Source organism: Plectropomus leopardus, chromosome 20, assembly GCF_008729295.1.
Source record: "Plectropomus leopardus isolate mb chromosome 20, YSFRI_Pleo_2.0, whole genome shotgun sequence".
NCBI classification, from domain to species: Eukaryota; Metazoa; Chordata; class Actinopteri; order Perciformes; family Serranidae; genus Plectropomus; species Plectropomus leopardus.
The window spans coordinates 16,236,534-16,262,885 of NC_056482.1; the positions used below are offsets into that span (position 1 = coordinate 16,236,534).

The window sequence follows — 26,352 nt, forward strand, 5'->3', positions numbered from 1 at the left end:
TAAAGTATACAAAAGTAGTTTTTATTGCATATCTTACATATGATAAATTCAGCAAGTTCTGCAGCATATTTGGGCTTATACAAAATCTAATCACAGTCTGTGTAAAAATATACTAAAATCCTACAAATGTTTGTTTAATATTTAACGAGTGCTTAATGTTTTTGTGCCCTCAGTACTTCACACTGTTTGTTTGTAGCTGAACCACCTCTTTTGACCCAACTGTCCCCTTAAGCATGGGGCAGTGTCCCGTGCAGGCCATGACCAGCACCCTGCACCCTCCTTTCTCCATTAGAAACTTCCTCAAGGACTCGTCGAAATAATGGTTCCCTTCTCTGTACCCATCCAACAACAGCAGAACTTCACAGGTCCTGGTTAACAAAGTCCTCAGCTCATCTTCTGTTGATATCTTTTCCGTGAGAGAAAGTTGAGTCCTTATTTCCTGAAACAAGTTGCCCCTCAGTTTGCGGCAGTCGACGTAGAAGAGAAGTTGGATGGTGCTGAGATCGAGGAGGTTCGAGAGGGCATTTGTGGGCCCTTCAGTCCAAGAAGAGACCAGGATGTGGGCCACGGTTGTCTTCCCGCTCCCTGGAGGTCCCTCAAGGAAAAGTGTCTCTCCAGTTTCTGGGATTAGAGCTTGGAGATTCAAAGGCTGGAGCTCACTGGAAAAACAAGCAGAACTGGGACTATAACCTACATGCAAATATTAAAAAATCAGCAGTGTCAATTGTATATGTCCAGACAGAAAGTCTAATTCTTAGTGGGAAAATTTTCCATTCTTCATGTGCATGTAAAATCAGCGCCAATGGCAAACATAGTTGAAGTAATAGATTTTCTCAGTACATGCTATATTGATAAGAAAGTCTAGTTTGCAGCTGCAAAATCTGCTGCTCCTTCTGCATTTGCACCATATTTTATTGTGACAGTGACTTTGTGGAAGGCAAGCCAGTCATCAAGCTAACCAGCTTCCTGACTGAACAGTTTGCAAGCTACGTAGCTCCCAAATCAAAGAGAATAGGGGTAAATAAACTCTTCTCAATGGCTTGGGATAAAAAACCCAAATTGCTGCTGTTGCTGTAAAATGGGATCATTGATGTTTGGCATCCTTATTATCAATGCGGAAAATTTGTGACTCACTTGTTTTGCAACGTGTGAAGTAGATCCTCCGCATTGGAAACATTCTGGTGATGTCTCGCGTCTGAGCTGAAGATGTTAGCATACTGGCGTTTTAGAAACACCCCCAGATTTTCCTCCATGCAACCTGCAGACAACAAAACAGATCATGATTATATCTGCGTCACTTCATGAAGAGGAGGCAAATATGCATAATAATGCGTAGGCTGATATTCTTTACAGTAAAAGGCATTTTATTAAGTTCAGGACTATATGCTGTTACAGACAACTACAGATTTCTGGACAAAGTTTTCCTCCTGAATTTGTCTTTTCTGAGGAGCTTATTCCAAACCTTAAACTTGTGGGTGTCTTCAGATTGGTGTTTAACATCTAAGGATAGTTTGCACACAAAAAATCCACACTGCAAATTAATTATGTATGGTCAATTTTAGTACTAATTCATTCATTTGTAGTGTCATCGACAAAAAAACTGGGCACTATTTTGATAATTACCTCATTTTTACTTAAGTAATTTTTTAAGCAAAATACCAAACATTTACCAGTTCAAGCAGCTAAACTGTGAGGATTTTCTGCTTTTCTATGTGTTATGAGGTAGTATACTAAATATATTTGGGTTTTGGACTGTTGATTAGACAAAACAAGACCTTTGAAGACTTTACCTTGGGTTTAAGAAAATTCTAACTGTGAAGAACAAATTTACACATCAACTGAAAAATAAATTATGCAGTTCTTAGAGCTGCAAGAGCGGCTTGCCTTCATTACAAATAGTTATCTCTTTCCAATTTTTTGTATTTATCTGTAGGCCTGTTGGAAAAAATACAATGTTTTTCATAAAACTCACAAATAGGAGAGTGTTATAGTCCTTAATCAGTGAGTAATTCGATAGTCACTACGAGAATTATGGTGGCGTGAATCCACTCACATACACCTCAGTACAATCAGATGAATCAGAGATGTATTTTCTAACTTGCAACTTTACAATGAAAGGGGATCTTTTCACTTAACCTCAACCTAAATGTATGATCTCAACCCTCTTCATGAGACACCTACCTCGACTGTCAACCAACAGATTCCTGGTACTATGAGTGCGGAAACCTGTAGAGAGAAACGTTACTTTAGTGCGTTGGTACAGCATGTGGGTGTATACATATCCAAGTATAGACTGATATGAGTGTAGATGTTTGGCACTGTATACAGTGTTATTCATGCATCTTAGTTAAAAAAACAATTATTATGTATTTTCTCTTCCAAATCTTAAATATGTATCATGTATTTTATGTGCTCTTGAAAGTACATTCTTTTTTTTGTGTTTTTTCAAAATGCTATATAATTTAAAGGTATTAGTACATGTTATGGTAAATGTACAGACTTCATTACTTTATGGTGAACAAGAACTTTCCGGAAATTACAACCTGAAACCAACTCAAAAATACTATCTCGGTTTCCGGACTTGTAGCTGAAGTGCCTTTTCATTTTCACACATTAATCTTTGGAAAAACGTGTAATAAGCTTTCTACTGAAATGATGGAGGCGCTTATTAGGGGAATATACAAACAAGAAACGTGCTACACTGAAAAATAGCCTCAAATTCCCCTCTCTCACAAACCAATACCAATACCAACGGGTGTTTCCAACCTTGATAGTTGCAACACACGTCAGGCCCAAACAGCAAAGTCATGGTCACATGGAAACATGCATGGCCGGTCACATGCTGGTAAACTTCCCTCAAGTCCAAATTGCAGACATTAAGGTAACAAATCTAACATCTTAACTACAACACTGTGAACTTTAATTCACAAGTACTTCCTCTTTCCAGCAGTAAAATTACTTATCTCAACATGTATCCCTGTGTGTGTCACAGCCTCTGTTCTCTTTTCGGCTGAAATGACACAGTTTTATACTCACAGGAGGCAGGTTCCTCTGCCCATTTGATGAAAACAAAAAGAAAGCACCATTGGGGTGCTATAGCTTTGAAAGGAAGGACACACCTTGGATGCTGACTAATGAATTTAGCACCAGTGTATGTTTTTTTGAGGTGAGAGGAACTCAGTTCTGGTTTGACAATATAGGTGTATTAAGTTCTATTCTGTTACGTCCTAGATTATTGCTGTATTTTTTACAAATGGGTTTAAACAGTTAAAAATAAAACAGTGTGAATACTTAAAAGAAAGAGAAAATAATAAAGATTAAAAAGATCCACAACTGCATTTTGCACTCCCATTTCCTGCAGAGCTTGTTCAGTGCACATACTATAAATTGGTTGAAAGACTCAACTTTTTAAAAAATAAAAAATAGTAGAAGCTCGCTGAGGCCCTTCTCATCTCTAGAAGGCTCAAAATGGTTTAGTCGGTCCAGTACTAAAATTCACCTTTAAATGCAGCCAGAGCCAAGTGACTAAGTTGAAAATGCACTTATGCTGCTGGAGCACAAACATCTACTATCTATCTCCCCTAAAAAAAAGGGGGAAATCGAAAGCAACTGACTTTGTTTGAAGACATTTTGAAGTGCATGAGAGAGGCATGGTTGGAGACATATTTCACTATAGCTGTATGTGGAATTATTCATCATTTTATATTTATTGTTACACCATTTCAACTTTTTTTCTGTTAACATACTTAAGTGTGTTGGCCAGTAGAGCTGATTCTGCATTGTCATAACTGGTGTGCATTGTCTCATATGCCAGTGTCAAACACAAATTTTCATTTGATGTGATTTTTTCGGACATCAGAGAAGTGTGGTTTGGACAGTTTGTCTCCAATCTACATCTGCATGCTATGACTTGCTGTATTTGTTGGAAGCCGCATGTCCTCAATTTGTAATGTGCTGTGCACATAAAGAATTGAGTGATAGCTTACCTTTTCGTCGTCGGTACATGAGCACCGCAAAGACGATGACAGCCATTATCACTCCTATGCTCAAAATAATGAACAAAGCGTCACTTTTTACTTGCGGTGAAGCAGCAGGTATGTCATCTGTGGAAAAAAGAGAGGGAGAATTATCTTAAAATGTGCCACAGAACCTGGAAAAAAGTGTTGTATTTTGCATTTTGTGATTTATCACCATGTTTTTAACATGGTTGACCACTATGGAAATAACCAAATATACCAAAGACAAACCATCATAAACTTCCTCTTATTGGTCATGAACTAAAAGAAAAAGTGACTCATGCTTGTGTTAGCATTTTTTGCACAGTGGAGCATGCAGCCAGATCTTCTTTAACTTTTCATTTTTTGTTGTTTTTAAAGACCATTTTCAGTTTTTAACATGAGTATATCCTGATACTTTTATTTTTTTAACTTATCAAGTTCAAACAGAATCCGAAAGGGTAAAAACACTTTGCACATGTACAAGCAGAAACATGAGCAGCCCACATACACACAAACAAGTTAAACATTTCCATACGACAACATCTCTTGTAACAGAACTCCTACACACTGCTGAATCAAAGCTCAAACCCAAACACACCACCTACAGCTTCACCGAAAAGCAGAGTAAAGGCTTTTCACTGAAAAAAGGGAGCAAGACCGTGAAGCATCAAACTCACTCACAGGGTGATAAGTGCGCAAATGATGATATTGCAGTTCCTACTTTCAGATGACACTATTCAAGGTTTTGCCTAACTTACAAGTTTAAATTAGGGAAAATCTGCTTCACTTTTCTCACGTTTATAGAAGAGATATTGATGTGAGAGCCACAAAAAAATCAAAAAGTCAAATAATTGTGAAGCACTACATAGTGGAAGAAGAATCTTTTACTTAAGTAAAAGTAGCAGTATCAGAGTGTAATAATACTAAGAACGCCCTGTTTCAGAATAATTTATAAAATATATTACACAAAAAGAACGCATTAAAGTAACCCGTTCTTATTGAAGACAGGGATGTGTTTTCTCTGATTTGTCCCTGTTTTCTAATGCCTTCACTTTTTTCTCAGAGACTATGTTTTTAATCCTATATGGATTTATATTATTCACCTAATATGTTCATTTTTCTGGGTAATCTCATCCCATGTCACTTTATGTTTCCATTATTTTTGAATTTGTTTCACCTGCCATGTAATTATCTCAGTCATGTTACTGCCTCCCATTGGTTGCTGCTATAGGTGAGGCCATGCCCTTGTTGTCTGTTTTAAAGCACTGATGAAGACCTGCAGTGGTCGAGACACATTGGCTCTTTTACTAATTTTGTCATTATTATAAAGAGTTTCAATATTTCCCTTCTCATTTAGATATTTTTCAAGTGCCTGGATTGCCTTCCTGTGTATCAAGGTGTTCTCCGTTTTCCATGAGCAACCGACTTTTCATTTTTATGTGAGTATACAAAACAACCAATAATTTCTTTTTCCTTGTGCATATTAAATGTTTTGATTATAAATAGTGATGTATCATACATATGCATCACAGCTGATTGTGTTTTATGTGAATGATTTGAATCTGCAAATTAACTAAAGTTATCATAAAATGCAATGGAGCAAGAAGTACAATTTTCACTCCGGCATTCAGAGGAGTAAAAGCATGAAGTAAAATGAAATGGAAACTCTCAAGTGAAGTACAAGTACTTCAGTATTCTACAGTATTTGAGTAATTGGACTTTGTAACATTCTACCACTGGACAGATCATTTGTATTATCTCATTCTTAATTCATTCTTTTTGTAAATTTTTGTGGTGGTAGAAAGCAAACAAAAAATGATGGGAGAGTGATGGGGTATGACATGCAAAAAAGTTCACTGGTCAAACTTGACCTGAATATGTTGCAATTACAGTAAACAATAAGCATTTTTAAAAAAAAAAAAAAACGTCCTGCCGTCATCTTTCCTTCTAAACATGTGGCTTTTGAGTCTTGCTTTGGAAGAAAGACTGAAAGAAGTATTTCATTGCAGGTCAGGTGCTTTTTTTATAGAACTGGGCTGCTTATGCAATAGAGAGATGCAAATACTTTTGAAACTGGTGCTACATGACCAAAGAAAACAGAAAAAAGGGCTGGGATATTCGCTTTTTGCTCAAGAAGTATAAAACATACAACAAGAATGCACTGCCACACACTGGACCAATAAACGCTACTTCTGGTGGGTGACATTATAAAAGTAGTAGTATAAAAGTATCTGAAAAACAATATTGTGGCCAGCCAGTGACATCCAGCTAAACAGTGCTCCAAAATATATATTTCTGAAAACATTTTAGGCGAGAAATAGACAACGCAGTAACAGAATCTTGGTTTACAGTGTATCTGTTCAGCAATTCTTAGTTCTACAGATTGAAGAAAGAGGTGCGGCTCTCTCTTGATACATTTCTATACTCTTTGAGTCCATGTGGCAGCCATACAAAAATGAAACAGTAGTTTGAGCAACAAGAGAGCCAAGAGTCAGCAAAAAAAATTTTGCTAGCAAATAAGCAGGTAAATGTGGGCATTGGCAAAAAGGAGGAGGAAGTTTACCACAGTTAATTTACCGAACCGCCCACATTGTTGTAATACAACACTGGCAAAGTATCACTTTAAAGGAAAAAAAAAAAGTACCTGGAATAACAAACGTCTGGAAGGAGCCATCATTTGTAAAGGTACACGTGTAGTTGTTTTTCTCCGATGATCCGACACGTATCTGACTGGTGACTTTAAAAAGCTGCTCTGGAGTTGATTCTGCTGTGGTGCTGGAATTAATTGTCCGCTGGTGACCATTGTGCCACATCACAGAGGACTGTGGGTATCCCTCAGACTGGCAAGTTAGCAGCAACTCATCCCCCTCTGCAGCCTTCTGGATGCGTTTAGTCACATCTTTATATGGAGCTAGTGCAGAATCAGATAAAAAGGATATTTACTATCTTACTTTTAGAATAGCATTACTATACACAAGATATAGACATGTTTACTGATTTTTGCACTAAAACGGCATTTTGTTGTTTCACTTTACTCTGTGCAGTTGAGTGAATCTGATCAATGATATAATCTTTTTATGATCAAAAGATCTTGCATGACTTGGGTAAGATTTTTGGGAAAGTTAAAATGACCCAAAAGCATTCTTTTACCAGATTGAGTAATATTGGTCTCTGTTTCATTTTCACAATGAGTGATGCTGTGGCTGCCCAGAAATGACCATGTTGCAGCCCCTCCTACAACAAAGCCCCAGAAGTCTTCCCCTCAAAACCTGAAGCATTACACTGAGCGTGATTACATGGACATGGATAAACCATTTATCCCAGTTATGATTATATTTCGGGATATGGCGTTTACAAAAGCAGAGAGAAATCAGGTTATTCATATTTCCGTATACAACCCAATTTCTGTCAGAGAACTACAGCTAATACATTTGTGTTTCTCATAAACAGAATATGGTGTTTACATGCTCAAACACATTAACAGGATATTCCAAAATACCAATCATAAAAACGATTATTCATGTCCATCTACACGCACTCCCCGTCACAGACTCAGTACTTACCTGTAACAGACAAAGTTATTGCTTTGTAATCTGTTCCTTCCTTTGTCCGTACCAAACATTGGTAGTTTCCAGAATCGTTAATTCTGAGTCTGGAGATCTGTTAAATGAAAAAAGAAGAGAGTCCTTAGTTATGCCCTCATAAACAAGAGGTTTAACCCTTTGAGCCCTGAGCAATGTGGCTCAATTTTATTTTCAAAAACATCAGAATAGGGTGACATGCAATTTAATAAAAAATGGCTCTAAAATTAGCAAGAAATTAGTTGAACGTTACAAGAAAATTACCAGAAAATAAGAAAAAAGTAAACGAACAAACAAACGGGCATACAAGAAAATTACCCCAAGAGAGTGCTAAACAAATAATTGCATTTTTGTTATTTTTTCTCTCATATAATTTTTATTAAATAATTAAGAGAATTATAACTTAAGTGCTCTAGACATTTTCCCCTTTTTTAGATAGCATCTAATAATCCCTCCCAGCTAGTTTTCAAATAATTTCCTTGTCACTTTGTTAATTTTCTCAGGTTTGGGGGATTTAAATGCTATTAAAAGGCATCTGCATGCAGCACTAAAAAGCTGATGTTGGCCTAGGTGTTAAAGGGTTAAATTAACCAAAATCATAAATTCTGTTGCACAATCCCTCTTTTTCTATCTCTACTACAAGGTTTTAGCAAATCTCTTGGTTTATTGTTGTGTTTTAAGCAAACACTAATGTTTTCTGTCCCTTTTTGGTGCCTCTGTATCTGATACTGTGTGCATAGAGAATACTGGGAGATAAATATGATACTTTTACAAAAACGAGGCATCCAGGACAGTTTACGTGCCATCCTTAGGTATGGCAAGTGCAAACAACTTAACCACGTCACTTTAGATGAAATTTTGCCTGCCCTACAAATTCTATGTGAACCTGAACACATCATTGCAAATATTCACCTCTAACTTGGCCCAGCCATCCAGCAGCTGGTCAGTGAGAAGCCTAACCCGGCCTTGATAGTCCGGATGCTGGAGCGCTAAGTTCTCCTTCCAGTTATCCATTTTATACACATCTCGGAATGAGTTGGCGCCAATCCAGTGCCAGTTCACCTCCAGGTCAGCAAGAGGACCTGGTAGTTTCGGCTGAAACCTGCAGCCCATGACAACATCTTCCCCAAACTTTGACTTGTATGTGGTTTGCTCTGCCTCAACAGTGAACAACGCTGCAGAGGAATAATACAAAGTCATGTCAGGAATATTCAAATTAAGGTTTTATGAAATCTAAGGGAGAGATTTCTTACTACAAACCTGAGAGAGATGGCTGTAGCATAACTTGCAAAACTACCACAACGGCCCAGTCCATTGAGACCTAAGAAACACAAAAATGTTGAAAGGTGTTGGTCATTTTACAGAGAAACATGAATCATTTTACTGGAGAGGACCGGATGTGATATCAACAGCCACAAGTAGCTTGATCTAGTTTCCTTTTTTACTTTGCAGAAAAATGACATGACTCTGAGACAAACACACATGGCATCACATCACATCAAATGTTGGTGAGACACACATTTTAATTCCTAATATCAGCATGAATCAGCACTCAAAATCAAATAACTTCCCTACTGATTTATCCTGAGTAAAGAGATAAAAATAGCAATGAAGATGCTGTTGGTTGATTCTGTTGACTCTGGATATTTGTCAACTCACACACTGGCTGTTTTATGTAACACTGAGTAAGAAAAGAGTCGGACACATGCCAAATATTGTTTTACCTAAGGTGCCTTACATAAAAATGATTGTGCACCTTCGTCACACATAGCACCATATCATACAGATCTCAAAATTCTTTGAAATTTGAATTAATTTCCTGAATGAGCTGTTGAGTGATAAGCACATTAGTCATTCTGTGCCAGTTTCATGAGAATCAAACACAGAAGAAGACAGAAGAAAAAAGACAGAAACATTAAACACGCATTTGCCCCAAACCTTATTTTGGTGCTGTTGTCTAAGTGGGACATTTTTATTGGCAATCTGGGACACTTCAAACACATTCTGATGTCACTGAAGTGTAGGCCTAATGAATTTGGTGAAATAAACAATAACAATATAAACAACAATAAACATCTTTTTTTATTATTTAAAGGTTGGGTGCCGGTAGAGCAGATTCACCCCAAAAATCATAAATAGAAAAAGATTACTATGAACGTAGATTTTTTTATTTTTAATTCTGATTGCCATTACATCTTATAAAACCAATGACAAACTATCTATCATTTAAAAAAAATATATAACCTTAACATTATTAACATTTTTAACTTCAGAACTTATATATACATAATACAGCTTCATGGCAACATAACCTATATCCAATAATGGCATACTTTCTTATGATGAGCTCAGTGCTGAGTTTTAGTAAATGATAAAGGTTAACTGTCCTACTTTACCTATATACCCACTTTACCAGTATTCACCCTATAATATTAAAAAAATATATCATTAATAGAATTACTACTAGTAGTAATACTAATTATAAGAATAAAATCAAGCTTTTGTAGTTGCGCAAACCCTAATTGTTGTTTAGTAGTCAATAATAATATTCTTACCTGCAGGTAATACAGCTTGTTGTTATGTTTTCATCTGGTGTTTCCTTCTTCCTTCAGCTTTTATCTGAGGTCTCTGCGTCGCTTCCTCTGTTTATGAAGGACTTACCCAAAAACCAGTGTGGGCGTGACACAAGCGCAGCCCTGCTATTTGAACCCCCTAACTAAGTATTTACTAATCGTTATCAACCTAAACCCCAGCGAAGTCTTACTGTAACTAAAAATTTAAGACTTTACCTTGTGACGCCAAAGTATTTGCGCCCAATTCGAGAGGATTGACAGGTTTTTGTCCCTGTACTGTGCGCACCCCTACAACAAGAAAACACTAAACATTGTTGAATCCAGCTATATTTCGGTATATGACAAGGAAACAACTCTTGCGTAAAAAATTATGATCCAATGCAAACTTGAATCAGCTCGTCAGATACCTGGAAAGGGTTAACAATACAACGAGAGTTAACACGGAAATGTCACCTCACTTACAGTAAGGAAATGAGCAATACCTTATCCAATGGCAATGAGTCATAAAAGAGCCCGAATTTTAGTGCTCTACAACCAACCAGTAAATGTTATTGGCAGATGTTTCTTTATCCGTTGCACGTGCAATAACCAATAATAATAATAATAATAATGATAATAATAATCTTTATTCATATAGCACTTTTCAAACTTAAGCACAATGTGCTTATTAGAAAAGATGATTTACAGTATAAAAATGAAATACATAATATTTTATCTATAAGTTGTAAAAAAAAAAAACAAAAAAAACAAGATGAAAGAATTAAGCTCATATAAGAAGATAAAATTAGGAGTAGAAGTTTTAACCATAGGCCTATATATAGGCAGATATGACGTCAATAAAAAATTATTTCATGATGCCCATAACAAAACAAACTTGTGAATTTAAGGCAGATAAACATGTAACATATATTGAAATGCATATAGAAAGAGTCATATGGAGACACTGAAACAAAACCACTCTGAAATGTATGACAAAAAACAATAAACACTATCAAAGAATAAGATTAAGGGCAGACTTTTTATAAAACTGAGTTTTATAGGCATTTGTAAATCAGATTAAACAGAGCCGGTGGGACATATTTGAGACTAGTGGCTTGTGTGTTTCTCCTCTCTGTTGTTGTTTCTGTCTGTGTGATCATCAGTTCCTTCTTGGGGGTCCCTATGACATCATGTGTACAGTACCACAGTGTCACTGAAGAGTTGCAGTTTCCTCCACACGACTTAAGTCTTGCTCAGCAAATGTACAGTTCAGTGAGGTTTAATGATACCAGTGGTGAGGCATGATTTAGCATTTACTGTAACTGCCAAAGTTTTGGTCAAACCTTCGAGTAGAAGAAGCATTTAGGTCCCACATTTGGCCTTAGAAAAGAGTATCCATATTTACTATATACAAAAGTTTACAAAAAGTATACAAAAAGTTAAAGTTCTGCATTCAAAATCTTACTTAAAATGAAACCTGTATTGTCATCAAAATGTATTTAATGTGTCAAAAGTAAAAGTGGGTCTATTCATTATGCACAGTGCCCCTTATCAGAATTATATTATTAATTATCCTATGACTGGATTATTATTACTGATGTATAAATGTGAGGCAGAGGTTGTTTTGCATGTTACAAGTAAGTCTCAAGTCTCAAGATTAGTCCCAAGTCAAGATTGACAGTACCAAATTAAGTCTTTTGAGTACTAAACAAGTTATAATGTGCTTTTCACCAAATATTTTACCAATTTAACAACAAAATAAAAGTATGTTAAACTTACAAAAATCATAAATGCTTTTTAAAAATGTGTATTTATTTGTGAAACTTTTTTTTCAAACTGAATCTAGAGAATTGCTGGCATATAGCATTAATGTTAGTTGATCTGGAAATTAAGGGTAGTAAATTGGTTTGTACCCATCATACTTTTTAATCTTTGGACTTGGAGGAAATGATCAATTGTTTCAAATGAGCAGTGTGTAGGATTTAGGGGCATCTATAGGTAGAGGTGGAATCAAATATTCATATAACTATGTTTTCACCAGTATATAATCAGTAGGGATTGCAGGTATGGGGCACACCCACCTCTTTTTTTATGTCTTTTTACAGCAGGTGGGTACCTATTTGCTAAAAAGCTATAACTGATGCATAAATGTGTAAGAGTCATGTTCAGTGTATCTGGTTGAGGTGGAGTAAATTGCGATGATTCAATAAACTACTAGGCAGTTTAATCTGTACAAATGCATCACAGTTAACAAACTCACCACATGTTCTCTACTTAAGATTTTATTCTGAAAAGTAATGATTATGGCTGTCAAATACATTTGGAGAAGTTAAAAGTGCAATATTCCCTCTGAAAAAATATCGAATTGGAGGCACAAAGTTGTAGAATATGGAGACTTTTGAGTACAATTACCACAAAATTGGACATTGACACACACAAGTAAATGTACTGAGTTTCATTTCACCCTTGATAGTGTAATACTACCTCTGTAACCACTTAGCTACTACTACAGTCTTGTAAGTAAAATGGAATTTTCAGTAAGGGAAAATGGGAATAGGGAAAATGATCTCCAAACAACAGACATTCATGTCTGCACATGTCCATACACGTCATTTGAGAAAGCTGGGAATCTAAAAAGATAAACATCTCACGCAGCATACAAGAGAGATTTTTTACAACATATTCACATTGCCAAATTACAAGCCAGGTGGAATTCCCATTCACGAGGTGTACACACATCCGTTGAATTCTGTCTGGGAGAGATTGCAGTGTCCCATTTACTGTATGACTGTATGAAAGTTTTTGTGGGCTTCCCTTCAGCATGTACTCACTCCCTTATGTGGTGTGTGTTTACATTTGACTCAAAAACACAACCTTATTTTGTAACATGGAAAATACGATATGGTGCATGTCTGATCTTATCGATGTTTTGTCACTGGGGGTTTAATTTTGCCTCCATGTCCCTTGTTTCAGAAAGCCCTTGGGAAATCTGTTATGGAATCCACTACTGAGATAACTAAAAGATAAAACACATAAAATACATGTGTATTTTTGTTATCATCATAGGTTTGTGATACAGATCTTGTGTAAACATGTTTTTTTACCCACTACGAAATAATGTCGTATAAGGTTATTTCTGTGATAAATCATTCAATAGGCTTTTGTACAGTACTGAACGAGTGTGACAAGGATGTAAAAAATATTGAGAGAAAAAGACAGCATGGGATGGTCAAGGTAATATACTGCTAAATGCAGCATTATGCTTATTTTTTAAATTTTGACCTTTACTGGTTCTGTTTGGTTGCTACATGCTGTGATTATGACTCTTTAGACCACATTTCAATCTAAAAAATGTATTTTTTTAAAAAACAATTTATTTAGTTAAAATGGAAAAAGACCTGACTCTATTATTCAGTTGTATTAATTTGCAAACCAGAAGCTGGAAAATCAAACATAATTTACAGAGGAAGGTGAAAGTTGACCCGTAGTCCCCAACACTGTTGAAATGCATTGATGAAAAAAGATAGCTTGGTTTGATATAGTACACTGCAGCATCAACATTTTCACTTTGACTGACTGAGTCAGAATCAACAAAGGCTGCTAAGCATGCTTACTTTCCCATAAAGTTTTAGTTTACTGCCACCTATTAAGGGCCCTGGTTGTGCAAAGTCCATCTATTCATTCATTATTAATGGGTAGTGGAGCCTATACAGGTAACAGCATTTAGGCCTACATAAAAGTCTTCAAGTTTTAAACCTAACTCTTTGTAATGGCTTAGATCTATCTATCTAATGTCACTCAAAAGAACATGTACCAACCAGAAAAAGACTCAAAATTACCACAAAGAGATACAAAGGAACTTTAAAGAGTACAAAATAACTACAAAAGACACACATTTACCCCAAAGAGACAGAAAACACCCACAAGGATACACAAAATATCCACAAACAAACATAAAACCACAAAAATATAGAACAACTACAAAGAGAAAACAACCAAAAAACAAAAAAAGAAGTAAACCCTCCACAAAGTCTACATGTCATGGCCTATTGTCTCATAATCTTCCCATGATCAATCTATTTACATTTACTTTATATTATACGATATACATACTAGTCCAAAACATTATTTTAATTAAAATCACTTAAATTACTTTATAAATCAAGTGATTTTTATTGTTTAATGCTGACCCAGTGGTCAAATCCTCATTCAATCTGAGGGCTCATCGTTTCTACATAATTCATTTGTAATCCTCAGAAAAATCCTTGTAATTTTGAGACATATATATTTGATTCTTAAGGCAAACAAGTCACTGACTGAAAAGCAAACCACTGTTGAATTTGGAAGAATAGACCCAATGACACCAGCAGAGGGAGTCACTTCTCATTTAACTGCACTAGGACTATGGCCTGTACAGTGCCAGAGACTATAGATATTAATGCATTTCTGAATCTATGTCTGAGAAAATCACTAGCATAACTCTTGAATACAAGAACCGCGTGTAAAATGTACATTTTTCTCAAGGTCAGAGCAAAACCGTGTGACTAAACTGGTTTGAATTAATTCATTTGAATCATGATTGTGACTTGTCCCAGTTGAAAAATCACAATCATGATTTAAAGTGAGTTTACAGTATCTTATTCTCGTGGTAGACTGTCATTAAAATGCCCCTGTAATATAAGTTTTGACTTTGGAAAGCATCCTTCTTGTTTAGCATTGCTACACACGTGCTTTTTGTTTTATTTTGAAAGATTAACCGGAAGTTTAGTTTTTTTATTTATACCCAATGATGACAGACCCACAGACAGGAAGTCAGTCGTTTAAGGCGGTGTACACGTTTTTGTTTTGAAGAGACATGCCCTTGAAATCCTTGTCAGTCCTGCTTTTATGACAAGTATCATTATATTATCTAGCTTCCCGTCTTCAACGTGTGTTAGGTACGTAAAGCCTTCATTTTAAGCTAACCCAGCTAACAGTTACCACTCAAGGTTAAAACAGACACTTGTCAGGCGAAGCGTGGAGAGCTGTCAGTAGTAGTATTACTGCACGGTTGTAAGCCAAATTAACACACACAGGTGAGCCTACAAAGCACACGTTAAGTATTTTTATGTTTGCTAACGCTACGTGTTGCTAGCACCTAGCATTAGCAACATTTGCACGTTAGATGGTTTTAGCATTTTGGACAGAAGCACTGAAATGAGAGTCGGCGGCTAAACTAAAGTACAGTGAAACAAAGTTTATAAAGTTTGAACCTCTATACATTGTATTTGTGTAAGTTACGTTAAGTTTGACTGCAGCATAACTTTGAGTAACTGTGTCTTTAGGTGAACAGTAACACCGCCACCATGGGATTTCTACTGTCCAAATCCATGGATGCAAACTTTAAAAAGCAGCAAGAGTTCATGCTCCACAATGCACGGCTGCAGGTGAGTGAAGGTGCATACTCTCAAATAGTATTAAAAACAACATGATTGCTCAAAAGATCTCATTTGCACTTATGGCTTACTCCATTCACCTGCAACCATGTGGTGCCTGTGTCAGGTGAAACATGGAAGTGACTTGCTTAAATTATGTTTTGATCTAATGTGGCATGGATTGTATCTCATTTTTATGTGTCTTTGGTAGAAAATCAAAATATACTACTTTACCCACTGTGCAAAGCAGACACAATGCCCACAATGCCCCTGAAACCCCAGATTCATCGTGTGGTGAGGTGATGACCTGTAATTTTGATTAGGAATATTTGAGTTTTCAACACACAACTAATGTACACAGCTGACACAAAGAGGACCTTGAAGGAATATTTCACCTTTCAGTAGAGTACATGAGAGATGATATTTTTCTCTAGGCCAACATGGAAGTTAGCATCACCCTGGTTCCCTCATGAAAAAGCCTATGAGATATTGACATATCCACTTTTTCTCCAATGGTCATTAAGTCTCTTCTGTAGTGGACCTAACATCGTATTATGCATACTCTTAATGTGATGGCCCACCAGCAGATGGAGAAATAAAATACAATGTTATTTAATGTATGTAATATTCAGTCAATGTGCAAAAGAAAAGAAGGAAAGTACTTTAATATAGTGTTGATGTTTTGCACGTGCTTACTTTGCCAAAAAACACAAAGTAATATATATATATGTATATATATAAATGCTGGCCGATATTGATGTTTTATTTGAAAGACAATATCGGTCGATACTGATGATGTGCCCATATTATCATGCATCCGTAATTGTTAGTTTAATTTGTCACATTTGTAGTTTTCTTACTATGATGGGCCAACATATCTTCTGTGAAAACCGTCTGTCAATCCTGTCCATCTGTCTTGTCAGACTCGTGTTCTGTCTTTTCTTTGAATCACTCAGTGTAGTATCTAGGTATGGAAGCTTCAGTTCAAATCTCTGCATTTCCATATAGAGACCAAAGTTTTTTTTTAGCACACATTATTTCATTTAAATAAAGGATTGTTTTTTTCTTCTCCTCCTTTTTGGAATTTATTCATGCCTGTAAGCTGCGGAGCAGCAGGTGGGATGTGTGACTGTCATAACACAAATGACATTATCCAACTTTCTGCCCCGTAATATTCTCCTGCTCTCTCAGATGATTAATACTATTGATTGATGGCAAGGGTTTGGCAATTGAGTTTCAGAGCGCCCTCATTACGTCATAACAATGACGCTGAGGCAAATAAGTATTGTTGTAGTGGATCTACATTGTTTCATTCACTTAACTTACTAGAGATAGTTTAATATTTATGACTCAGAATCACATTTGAATACAATTAATAAGACATTACTCATTTGACCATTATCTGTCTGCCTGCTTGAAATTATTATGTGATAATATATTTTGATTGATACATTTAACCTGTCAGATCTTAGATGAACAAAACATACTTGAGTGTCAAACAGCCCAAAAAAATCTTCAGGGTCGCTAATAGTTGAATACATTACCGTCTGTAACAGGAAATAATCTTGCTGCTTTCTTTCATCTTCAACAGTGAAATTGCATTTTTACATCTCCACATTTAATGAATAGCATTGACCCTGGCAATTTCAGAATGTCTGAAAAGGAAACACTGTTGCCTCCCCATGCATTAAGGTGTCAGAGATGATTGCTCGCCAGTGTTTTCAAGTCACTTCGTAAAAGCTAATTGATCCACTGGGGCTTTGTGTGTGAACCACAGTGTCCATCTTAAATATTAATTTTATATGTGTTGATATATGTGATGCACATGCTGAGGATAAAACAGCAGCTGTGAAATGACGTCAATGAAGTTTTTATTATTTCTTTATTCAATATGTGTGTTGGCTGCTAATAATAGGGTTGGATGTTATTCACAGTCATTGAACTTGAGTGGGTTTGAAAGTGAAAAAGGTGAGAAGTGAAACCACTCCACAATGTTTTAGACTTGTTTGAAAGCACCTGACAGGAAGGAGAGCATTTAACAGAAAACTCCTGTCATAAAAAAAGTACAGTAGTACACGGGGTGATTCGAGAGTGGCTAAAGGCTGACAAATGTTGGTAAAACTATTTTTAAAAAAGTGGACACAATTAATTAATTAGTACAATTAAAGGTACAGTGTGTAGGATTTAGTGGCATCTAGCAATGAGTACTACACTGCCTGACGCAAAATGCGAATGGCTTAATCTAGACCTCCTGAATTTAAGGATACAAAAATTCAAAAAATCTTATTTTTAGCTCATTATGTGCTAATTAAAACATAGTTATAAATATTATATACCATTTCTGCTTATTGATGACCCCAAATCCTACACAGTGGACAGTTATGCAGGAAAAAATTTTGGAAAAATGCCAAGTTGATCACCTTTTGAATCGAATAAAGCCTGCAAAAAACTCCTGTGTTTTTAAATTAGCTTCGGTGGACGGCTAAAAGCCGTGGGTCATATGATGACTGGCACCCTGGGAGGTTTAACATAGTCAAATTGAAGCTTCTGCCATGATGTGGCTTACATGCAATTCATAATCATATAAACACTGATAAAAGGTACTGGAAGTCAGTGCATAGTAGCTAAAACTGAAGTGCTATGATTTAATATTAGTTAAAGCATACAGAAAAAAACAATAAAAGTAATCTGTATTTAGTATTAGCTATATGTATATCCCTGAGATGAAAGGAACAAGGCTAAACTAGTTATGTGATATACTGACCAAAATGTTAATATGAATCACAGTCAAACTCTTCTATTGTCCACTGCAGGATTTTGTGTAAAGCACATTTGAATAGAAAGCAGAAGTCAAAACAGCTTTACATGTTTAGAGTTGTTTAAATTTTGCTTTTTATTTTTGCATTATAATTAAAACAATTACATATGATTAAAAAAATAAAACATTTTTGTATTTAAATTGTCAAGAAAAAAATTTTCAGGACATATAAGAGCAAATGACATGATAGCCATAATATCTCTATGTGTTTGTGTCATAAATTGTATAATGTGTTATTGTTTTTCCTCTTCCTGTCTGTTACATCCACCTCTTTCAGTATGTTGACCGTGATAATTTGTGTGTTAGTTTTTGTCAGTTTTCCAGGAATAGTCCTGCTTTGTGTATGCTTGCAGCCTTTAGAAAATGTCAGTGAATTTCCCGCTTATGTTTCAGCTTTTCTCTCACCTTGTCACTTTTGGAGTGAACTCATCGTGGCTCATTTCTGTCTTTCACTTTTTCTTCACTGCTCTGTCCAGACACTGTCTCATCCGCTTGTCCAAGCTTGCCTTCAAACCAACAGAGACACAATTTTGTCTTCTTTTTAAAGGACACATGTAGATAAAGGTAGTACTGGTTCTTTGTCATTTTAACTAAGTGTGTCACATATAAGTTGGTCTTTGAGAAATACAAGGTGCCTTAATTATTTTTGACAGACAGCATGTTCAGGGTATCGAACCCCAATTACTTAAATTAACCAAAATATGTCAGAAATAGTAACAAAAACGGTCATATGCCAATAGCTGACAGTTGGATATGTTATCTTGCTTAATTATCCTTTACATTATAAATTGAATGATGATTTTGCCAATTGTAAACTGGTTGCTGTTAAACAATATTAAACTTTTGAGAAGTTTTTCTGTGACGTAAATTAATAGGCATGTTGAAATAAGATAAGGTGATACTTTATTTTCCGTTTTCACACAAATTTGTCTTGCATCCTCAAGCTCTCAACAATCAACAGAATAGCGTAAAATGAAACAAAAAACACATAAAAGCATTGTAAGGATGCCCTCCAGCAGTCATTAAAAAAGACTGTGCAATAAGAGGCTACTGATCTGATTAGAATGAGTTTAAAAACCGATTAAACATGATCCATATAAACACCTCAATCAACTGAAAACAGACCCAAACTGATTCAAATTTCAATTGGTTGCATAAACCTTTTTATAAACCGATCAAAAGAAAATTTGTATCATGTAAACGATGAAGCGTTCTTTCTGTGGATGATCTGTGTGCTGGCCTTCTTCTCCTCTATAACCTCCAGTAGAAGTACGATGGTATCGTGCTGTTGCTTGATTAAGAGTATCAAAAGAACAGCAAATACTGTGCTGAACAGAGGGTTAATATCCATTTTAGCTGTTAGTTTCATGGATGTATTAAGAAGATCTGGATACAGCACGGAGGCGGGGCAACGTTAATTCCTATGAGAACTGCTAAGTAGCACTTTAAGCAAAAACCCAATATTTCTGCATAATGAAAGTACCTGGATTTTCTGCATTATGGGGCCTATATGGCATGCACACTAGAGATTTGTGGTGGCGTAGCGCAGCTGAGAATGCCTGAGCAGGTAACTTCTGCACATTACCCGGAGCGAATTACTTCTAGTTTAGTGTGTTGCTAGCTTGAATGGCAGTCAAAGATGTAGTCTTCTGGCTCTTTTAAGTCTTTTCAAATGTTATTGAACTGAATAGATTAAATCTTGATAGTGAAATTTCATTTCACAGGGGTTGTGATGCTTACAAAAAATTTTCCACTGATGTCTCTTTCCTAATGTAAGTCTAAAGGAAAAAGTCTTTCTGAGCGGCTTGGATTGCCCTGTAACCATAGTAACCCACTTACTGCTGCTGTCAGAAGTTTTCCGTTATTTACTTTTCACTACGAGAAAATTCAATTGTGATGTGAGAGCGTGTGAAAAGTGTCAGTTGCATGTGCCTCATGGTCAATGCGAAAGTTGGCAGCCCTGTCAAGTTACTATATTCATAATTTTTGCGCATGTCACACAGCTGCTCGTTTACATGTCTCAGCACGTGTAAACACCAGATCGTTTTAGAGGACATCCCATGTAAACAGTTGATCTGAAATCAGATTGATTTCAATCAGACGAACAAAAAGTGTGCATGTAAACGCAGCTAATGACATCAAAATGATCAAGATTGAATTATTATATATAATTGTATAATTATTATTATATAATTGAATTATAAAACTTCTGGGGAAAAAAAAAAAAATCCTGGGATATTCATATTTACCGGCCGAACCTGACTCGACAGACATAATTCTGAGTTGGGTACAGCCCTCGCTCTAACTCGCCTCTGCAGTAGCTGCTCCTCTCCATCAATCTGATCTGATCAGCTCTGAACAGATCCACAGATCAATTATTCACCGCCCAACTCACACACAGGTGACTAATGGGATAAAATCAATGACAAGCAGTGGGTAGTTTCCATGTAGTTTATATCAAAGCAGACATCTCGTATCTCTGGTTCCTGTTTTGCAACCATGATGAGCGAAGGAATGACTGTCCTTTTCATTACACATTTCTTGATCATAAGGGAATGAAATAATGGTAATCTCCCCTTACTGTTCCCAGAAAGGGGTCTAATCAAAACTCATTGACTTATTAACAACACCTGCTGCATTTGTTTTCTTTCAGCTTTGTCTCATTTTATGACGTGTTCTGGAGGTCACTATGGTCACTAATTTACCGCAGTAGAGCCACAGAGAACTGGTACAGTTGATGGCAGAGAGAGCTCCTGTAATTTCCAATAATTTGAAACTTTACTCCACCCAGTATATCTCTGGAGTATGACACACTCACCCTTGGGGCATTCAAAAGTTTGTAGCCTTCTCTTTCCAGGAAGGGGAAGTAGTTGTAGTCAGCTTTATTACTGTTGTGGATTTCAAAGTTTTTTCCAAGTTTCATGATGAAATACAGTAGCAAAATGTACATAGAAATTTCTTATGCATACATGGAAGTGCATACCTGTATTACCAGCTTATGATTAAATGATGCTATGGATGGTTTCCTTTAATGTTTTATAGCTTAAATGTGTTGAGGGGATTTTTTTGTTGTAATGCAAACTTTTTTTTTTTTTTATAAACCTGAACCCTTTCCCACTCTTTACTGTTACCCGGCAACCCTGAAAACAACCATTTTTTCACAGCTGTTTTCAATTCTGCTCAACAACCAATTATAACTTCCCCTCAATCAGTGTAACAGCATGCTTACCAACCATATTAGATACACATTGATTGTGCTCAACAGAAGTACCTTTTACTGTGCTTTTACCGAATGGATCTTAGCCCGGTGATTACATAATAACCCTCCTGACGTGTTTTCTTAGTTTTACACCTTTCTTTGTACTTTACAACTGACTGTTATTAGTAGCAAATCACCCCATTTGTGTTTCTTCACACTGTCAAAACAGGAAAAATAAATTCTATTATGTATTAACTAACAAAGGTTTTTGATTGGTGCTGTTACAGTTTCTGTGAGAAGAGTTGCCTTGTGAATTAGATCTAGATAAACATAAAAGGCAGATGTATGAAATCTACATAAAGCTTTGATTTAAAAAAATTTGTCACTATATGGAAACATTACTAACCAGAAATGTGAATTATAATTTTATTTAACTGAAAGACAATTTTCCATGATTGAAAATTTGATTATTCTTACTGTCAGGCCCCAAGGAATTGTTCATCAGGGTTCCCGTTATTTATTCATCTTGATGAGTTAAGCAAATCAAATGCTGGGAGTTGGTCAATATGAGGGCGGCTCCTTCATGAAACAGTGTTTAAATTAACTGACTTGTACATTCAGAAACTCCTGCACCCTATAGCGTAGCTCAAAAGTGTCTTTCTCTGTCACCTACATGTAGATGTTTTGTTGAGTTTCTTGCAAGGACTCAAATTTCAACAGCAGCCCAAATGAAACAGTACTTTTTAATTCTGTGCACTTTAGTAATGTCCATCCATGTGGGTATGCAGGGTATGAAGTGCCCTCAACAAGTATTCACAGTGTTAAGTTAGTTGATTGCAGCATTTGTGGCATGTTAAGAGTTTTTTTTTAATTCTCTCAGTGATACAAGTCAGTCTGTGTGTTTGGAAAATGTTTTAATGAGGGATTTTAAGTAATTTCCATACAGGTACTCACATTTAATTATTATAGTGGACTCGAGTACGAGCAAAAAAATAAGATCTAACACAAAATAGGATCTGAAATGAACAGAAAAGCAAAAATGCAGGTTAAGGTTGGGGTTAGCCTATCTTTCTGCACTATTCAGACTATAGAGATTAGTCTACATAACATTCATCTACATTCATTTTGTGTGTTGTGTCAAAGTACTTCCAAACGTCACTCTTACATCTGCTCCCCATTCTGCCTGTAACATTACATCGAGATATATCTTACTGAAAACACTGAATGTTATCTGTTGTTGTGCAGCTCTATCATTTTTGCCATATGGATCAGTGCAGATATTAATAGATAGCAGTTACATCTCTGCATCATGTCCAAAAGCTGTAAACGGTTAATTTAGAAGAGAGTAAAATTACATTTATATTTATTACTTAGGCTTGATATGTCTTTAAATAAATACAAACGTCCATATCAAGTACTCACGCCTATCCCTAGACCGCTTAAATAAATATTGTTGTCCCTGTTAATCTCTGTTTTTTGTAGTCCATATTTATTTAATTAGATTAAATTCAGCTTTATTTTCATGGCACAGGGTACAGGTGTGTATTGAATACGCTAAGATACGGTATATGAATTACGTGAAATGTACAGCTGTTACGGTAGGCAGTGCACATGCACAGTGTGCAAGTGCACAAATAGATATATTAAAGGAATGCTGTGTACACACTATAAATCCTAAAGATGTACTGTGGTATAAATATGAATAAATCTATAGGATAGTCTATACACTATTGACAGTGGTATAAAATATAATATGGATATGCAAGGGTGTATAAAGGGCAAGTAAGTAAGCAAATGTACGCTAATTTAGCAGTACCGATGAGTAAGTGTGTGCCACCAGTCAGTTTGATTCATTTAAGCTTCATATTAGTGTCATGTGAAGTTGAACTGTATATGAGTAAAAAGTCAGAAATCAAAGCATTGCTTCTCAGACATGTTGTAATTTTTGTCATCCACTTGCATCATTGACTCATTTGAATGGTTCTGTGGTCTTTTTTTTTCTTTGCATCCTCAGTGAGTTAATGTCAAATGGAAATAAAAGCTCATCTTTGACACATTCATTTCTTTGATAATAAAGAGGCTTTTTAAATGAGAATGTCACTTAGTAATTAGCAATTGTCATGCAGGAAACACGTATGTGTGCATGTAGATGTGAGTGAGCGTCAAACAGGAAAGCAGACAAAAGATTCATCTGACCGAGCTTCATCAGTATGGACAAGATGTTTCTGAGACTAGAGTAGCTGTCCCTCATTCCTTTGACCCTGTCTTTGTCCCTCTGACTGTCTGTCTCATTTCTGTGATAAACCAATAATTACTTTATTCTAGGGATGCACAATAACATGTAGCATGTATAGCATGCATCTTCTTTTTCCCATAAACAAATAACTAAAACATACTATTCATCAAATTTAGCTCCAGGCTAAATGTGGCCAAGATATTGCATTTGAAAAATAAACTTTTCAGTGCACTCTGGTGACAAACTATATAATAAAGATGCCCCAAACATATCTCTGTTATTTGTGGTGCTAATCATTTTTTGTTTTTGCGATAAGATAGTAATAGGCTCTAGTATTTGGTTTTTTTTTTTTTTATTTTGAATTCCTGAAACAAGTTTTTCTGATCATCAAGTGTTGCACACTGAGAGGTATAACACAGTCCGTATTTGGTTTTAAAGGTCTGTTTTGACATCCATGGTGTCCTTTCTCTTGTGTTTGTGTGTAGATGGAGCGTCAGATCCTGATGCAGAACCAGATGAGAGAGAGACAGATGGCGATGCAGGTTGCCTGGTCCAGAGAGTTTCTCAAATACTTTGGGACTTTCTTTACAGTGGCTGCAGTTGGACTCACTGTAGGGTGAGTTTTATTTACAACCACTCAAAGAAGTTAAGTCGAGGTATATTATTTAACATTAAAGGAACAGTTCAGCCCAAAATCAAAAATACATATTTGTCCTTTTACCTGTAGTGCTTTTTATCAATCGGTGTGAGTTGTCGAGTGTTGGAGATATTAGCTGTAGAGATGTTTGCCTTTTCTCCAACATAATGGAACTAGATGGCACTCGGCTTGTGGTTCGTGGACAAGAAGCTCGTGGTGGTGACAGCAGGAGATGTACGTTGAACTTTAAAGGTGTCGTCCTTGGCTAAGCTGTACATTAGCTAACTCAGTGCACGCCTCCTTCTGCACAGCGATACGGATAGCTGATAGATGTAGTTCTGTAGAAAAAAAATAGTTCCTACATGAAACTGCTCACAACAAGGTCTGTGGAGAGGAGGCAGACATCTCTATGGCTGATATCTGGTAAACTCTGCAACTCACATCAAATCAACATAGATTGATTAATAGCACTACAGGTAAAAGGAATAATGTTTATTTTGGATTTTGGGGTGAACTAGTACCTTAAAAATTCACCTAGCGATTAACTCTAAAAATGCACAGTGAGAGAACCTGTATTAGCTTGCATATGACAGCTTTAAGTCCATATTAAATGAATCACAGTCTATTAGCCCTCACTGGTGCATCTCTGTGTAAGCTCTTTTTATGTTCTCAACACAAGTTCAACCGTGTGGCAGTTTTAGTCTTGCTAAGAATCACGAGACACCTCTAGGTGGTGCTAGAGCAGCCTAGCATATATATGACAGTATCTTAATGATCATGAGTTCAGTTAACTTGACATTTTCCACAATTTGTCATTCAGTGTTCACAAGATGTATTATGGTGTGTGTTTTAAGGCAAATTGCAGATTCAGTTTTATGTATATATAATTGTGTAGCCTGTGAGTGTTTTGTTTAACTTATCTTTTTATCACATTATTATAGTGGAAAATACTAAAAAGGTCTTCTTTTTGTTTTTCTACTTTTCTATAGTGCCATTAAAAGAAAGAAACCATTCCTTCTGGCTCCAATCATCCCTCTTGGCTTTATATTGACCTACCAGATGGACAGCGCCTATGGGACACTTATTTATCGCATGAGAGGTAGGACTAACCAGCTGTCATCATTACCCAACACGAACAAACATTAATACTGGCCAGATGTGTTTAAAAGTGGTATCTATTTTCTTTTCACATATATTTAAAATACGATTTTTTGTAGTGAAACCTTTAAAATATTTAGTTAACACATTTTAATCCTAATTCTGAGCAACAGACATGGACTCATGTTCAGCTTTAAACCAAAAACAAACCGCAGGAGTTTTTACTGAACACAATACTACAAACAACCTTGTACGTTTGAAGATTGACTGAATTTCAGCCACATTTGCTTCAACATTCGTGGCAGCTGTTACACTGAGATCCACTATCATCAGAAGTGTAACAAAAATGCCCTTTTCAGAAACGCTAAGTGTTAATCTGTAGCACTATCACAGATTCATATAAATGGTGAGAATTAAGTGGTTGGTCAGACATACACATACACATACACATACACATACACACACTCCTGCCATTTTAAGTCATTTTTTTCTTCAGTGTAATCCAGAATAAAATGTAGTGGCAGCCCCCTCCATGCCACACACTAAATGCACCAACAGATATTAAAAATAATAACATTAAAATAGAATTATGTCTGTTCCCAAAGACGTAGCAAGTTTTCCATTTGACTCAATGAATAACAATATCGCACATGCCCAAATCATTTTGGAATATCAAAGCATACACACATATAAAACTGTAACATGTATAATAACACTACAATACATCGTATCTTCAATTTTTTCTCTGTAGACACCCCAAAATTATCATTAATTATATGACTCATTAACAAATAAAGTAGCTTATTTGAAAAGAGATTA

General features: G+C 36.0%; 2 protein-coding genes across 4 annotated transcripts in view; one reads left to right on the forward strand and one right to left on the reverse strand.

Moving 5' to 3' along the window:
• si:ch211-241b2.5 lies at positions 1 to 10,536 on the reverse strand. Its single transcript, XM_042508842.1, has 9 exons — positions 10,135 to 10,536; positions 8,840 to 8,900; positions 8,492 to 8,754; positions 7,562 to 7,658; positions 6,643 to 6,909; positions 3,987 to 4,103; positions 2,182 to 2,226; positions 1,135 to 1,258; positions 1 to 659 (listed from the first exon to the last, which is right to left on the reverse strand). Exons 2-9 carry the CDS (start codon positions 8,892 to 8,894, stop codon positions 170 to 172), a joined length of 1,458 nt encoding a protein of 485 aa, XP_042364776.1. The 5' UTR covers positions 8,895 to 8,900; positions 10,135 to 10,536; the 3' UTR covers positions 1 to 169.
• Positions 4,654 to 26,352, forward strand: part of plgrkt (plasminogen receptor, C-terminal lysine transmembrane protein) — a 23,976-nt gene continuing 2,277 nt past the window's right edge. The window contains exons 1-4 of one of the 3 annotated variants that reach the window (XM_042508845.1): positions 4,654 to 5,437; positions 15,456 to 15,557; positions 24,284 to 24,414; positions 25,425 to 25,534. In XM_042508845.1, the coding sequence (XP_042364779.1) occupies positions 15,477 to 15,557; positions 24,284 to 24,414; positions 25,425 to 25,534 (322 nt within the window). In that variant the 5' untranslated portion in view covers positions 4,654 to 5,437; positions 15,456 to 15,476. Of the gene's footprint in view, positions 5,438 to 14,938; positions 15,207 to 15,455; positions 15,558 to 24,283; positions 24,415 to 25,424; positions 25,535 to 26,352 lie in introns of those variants that run through there. The other 2 variants (XM_042508844.1, XM_042508843.1) reach the window with 2 other exon arrangements.

What these genes read in the sequence shown, in the direction of transcription:
- si:ch211-241b2.5 (XM_042508842.1), bottom strand. Translation starts at nt 8,894, where the DNA reads ATGGACTGGGCCGTTGTGGTAGTTTTGCAAGTTATGCTACAGCCATCT. An exon ending in AATAACTTTGTCTGTTACAG is followed by an intron (nt 6,910 to 7,561) that starts GTAAGTACTGAG and finishes ATTCTGCACTAG; the next exon opens with CTCCATATAAAGATGTGACT. An exon ending in CCAGACGTTTGTTATTCCAG is followed by an intron (nt 4,104 to 6,642) that starts GTACTTTTTTTT and finishes TTTTTTCCACAG; the next exon opens with ATGACATACCTGCTGCTTCA.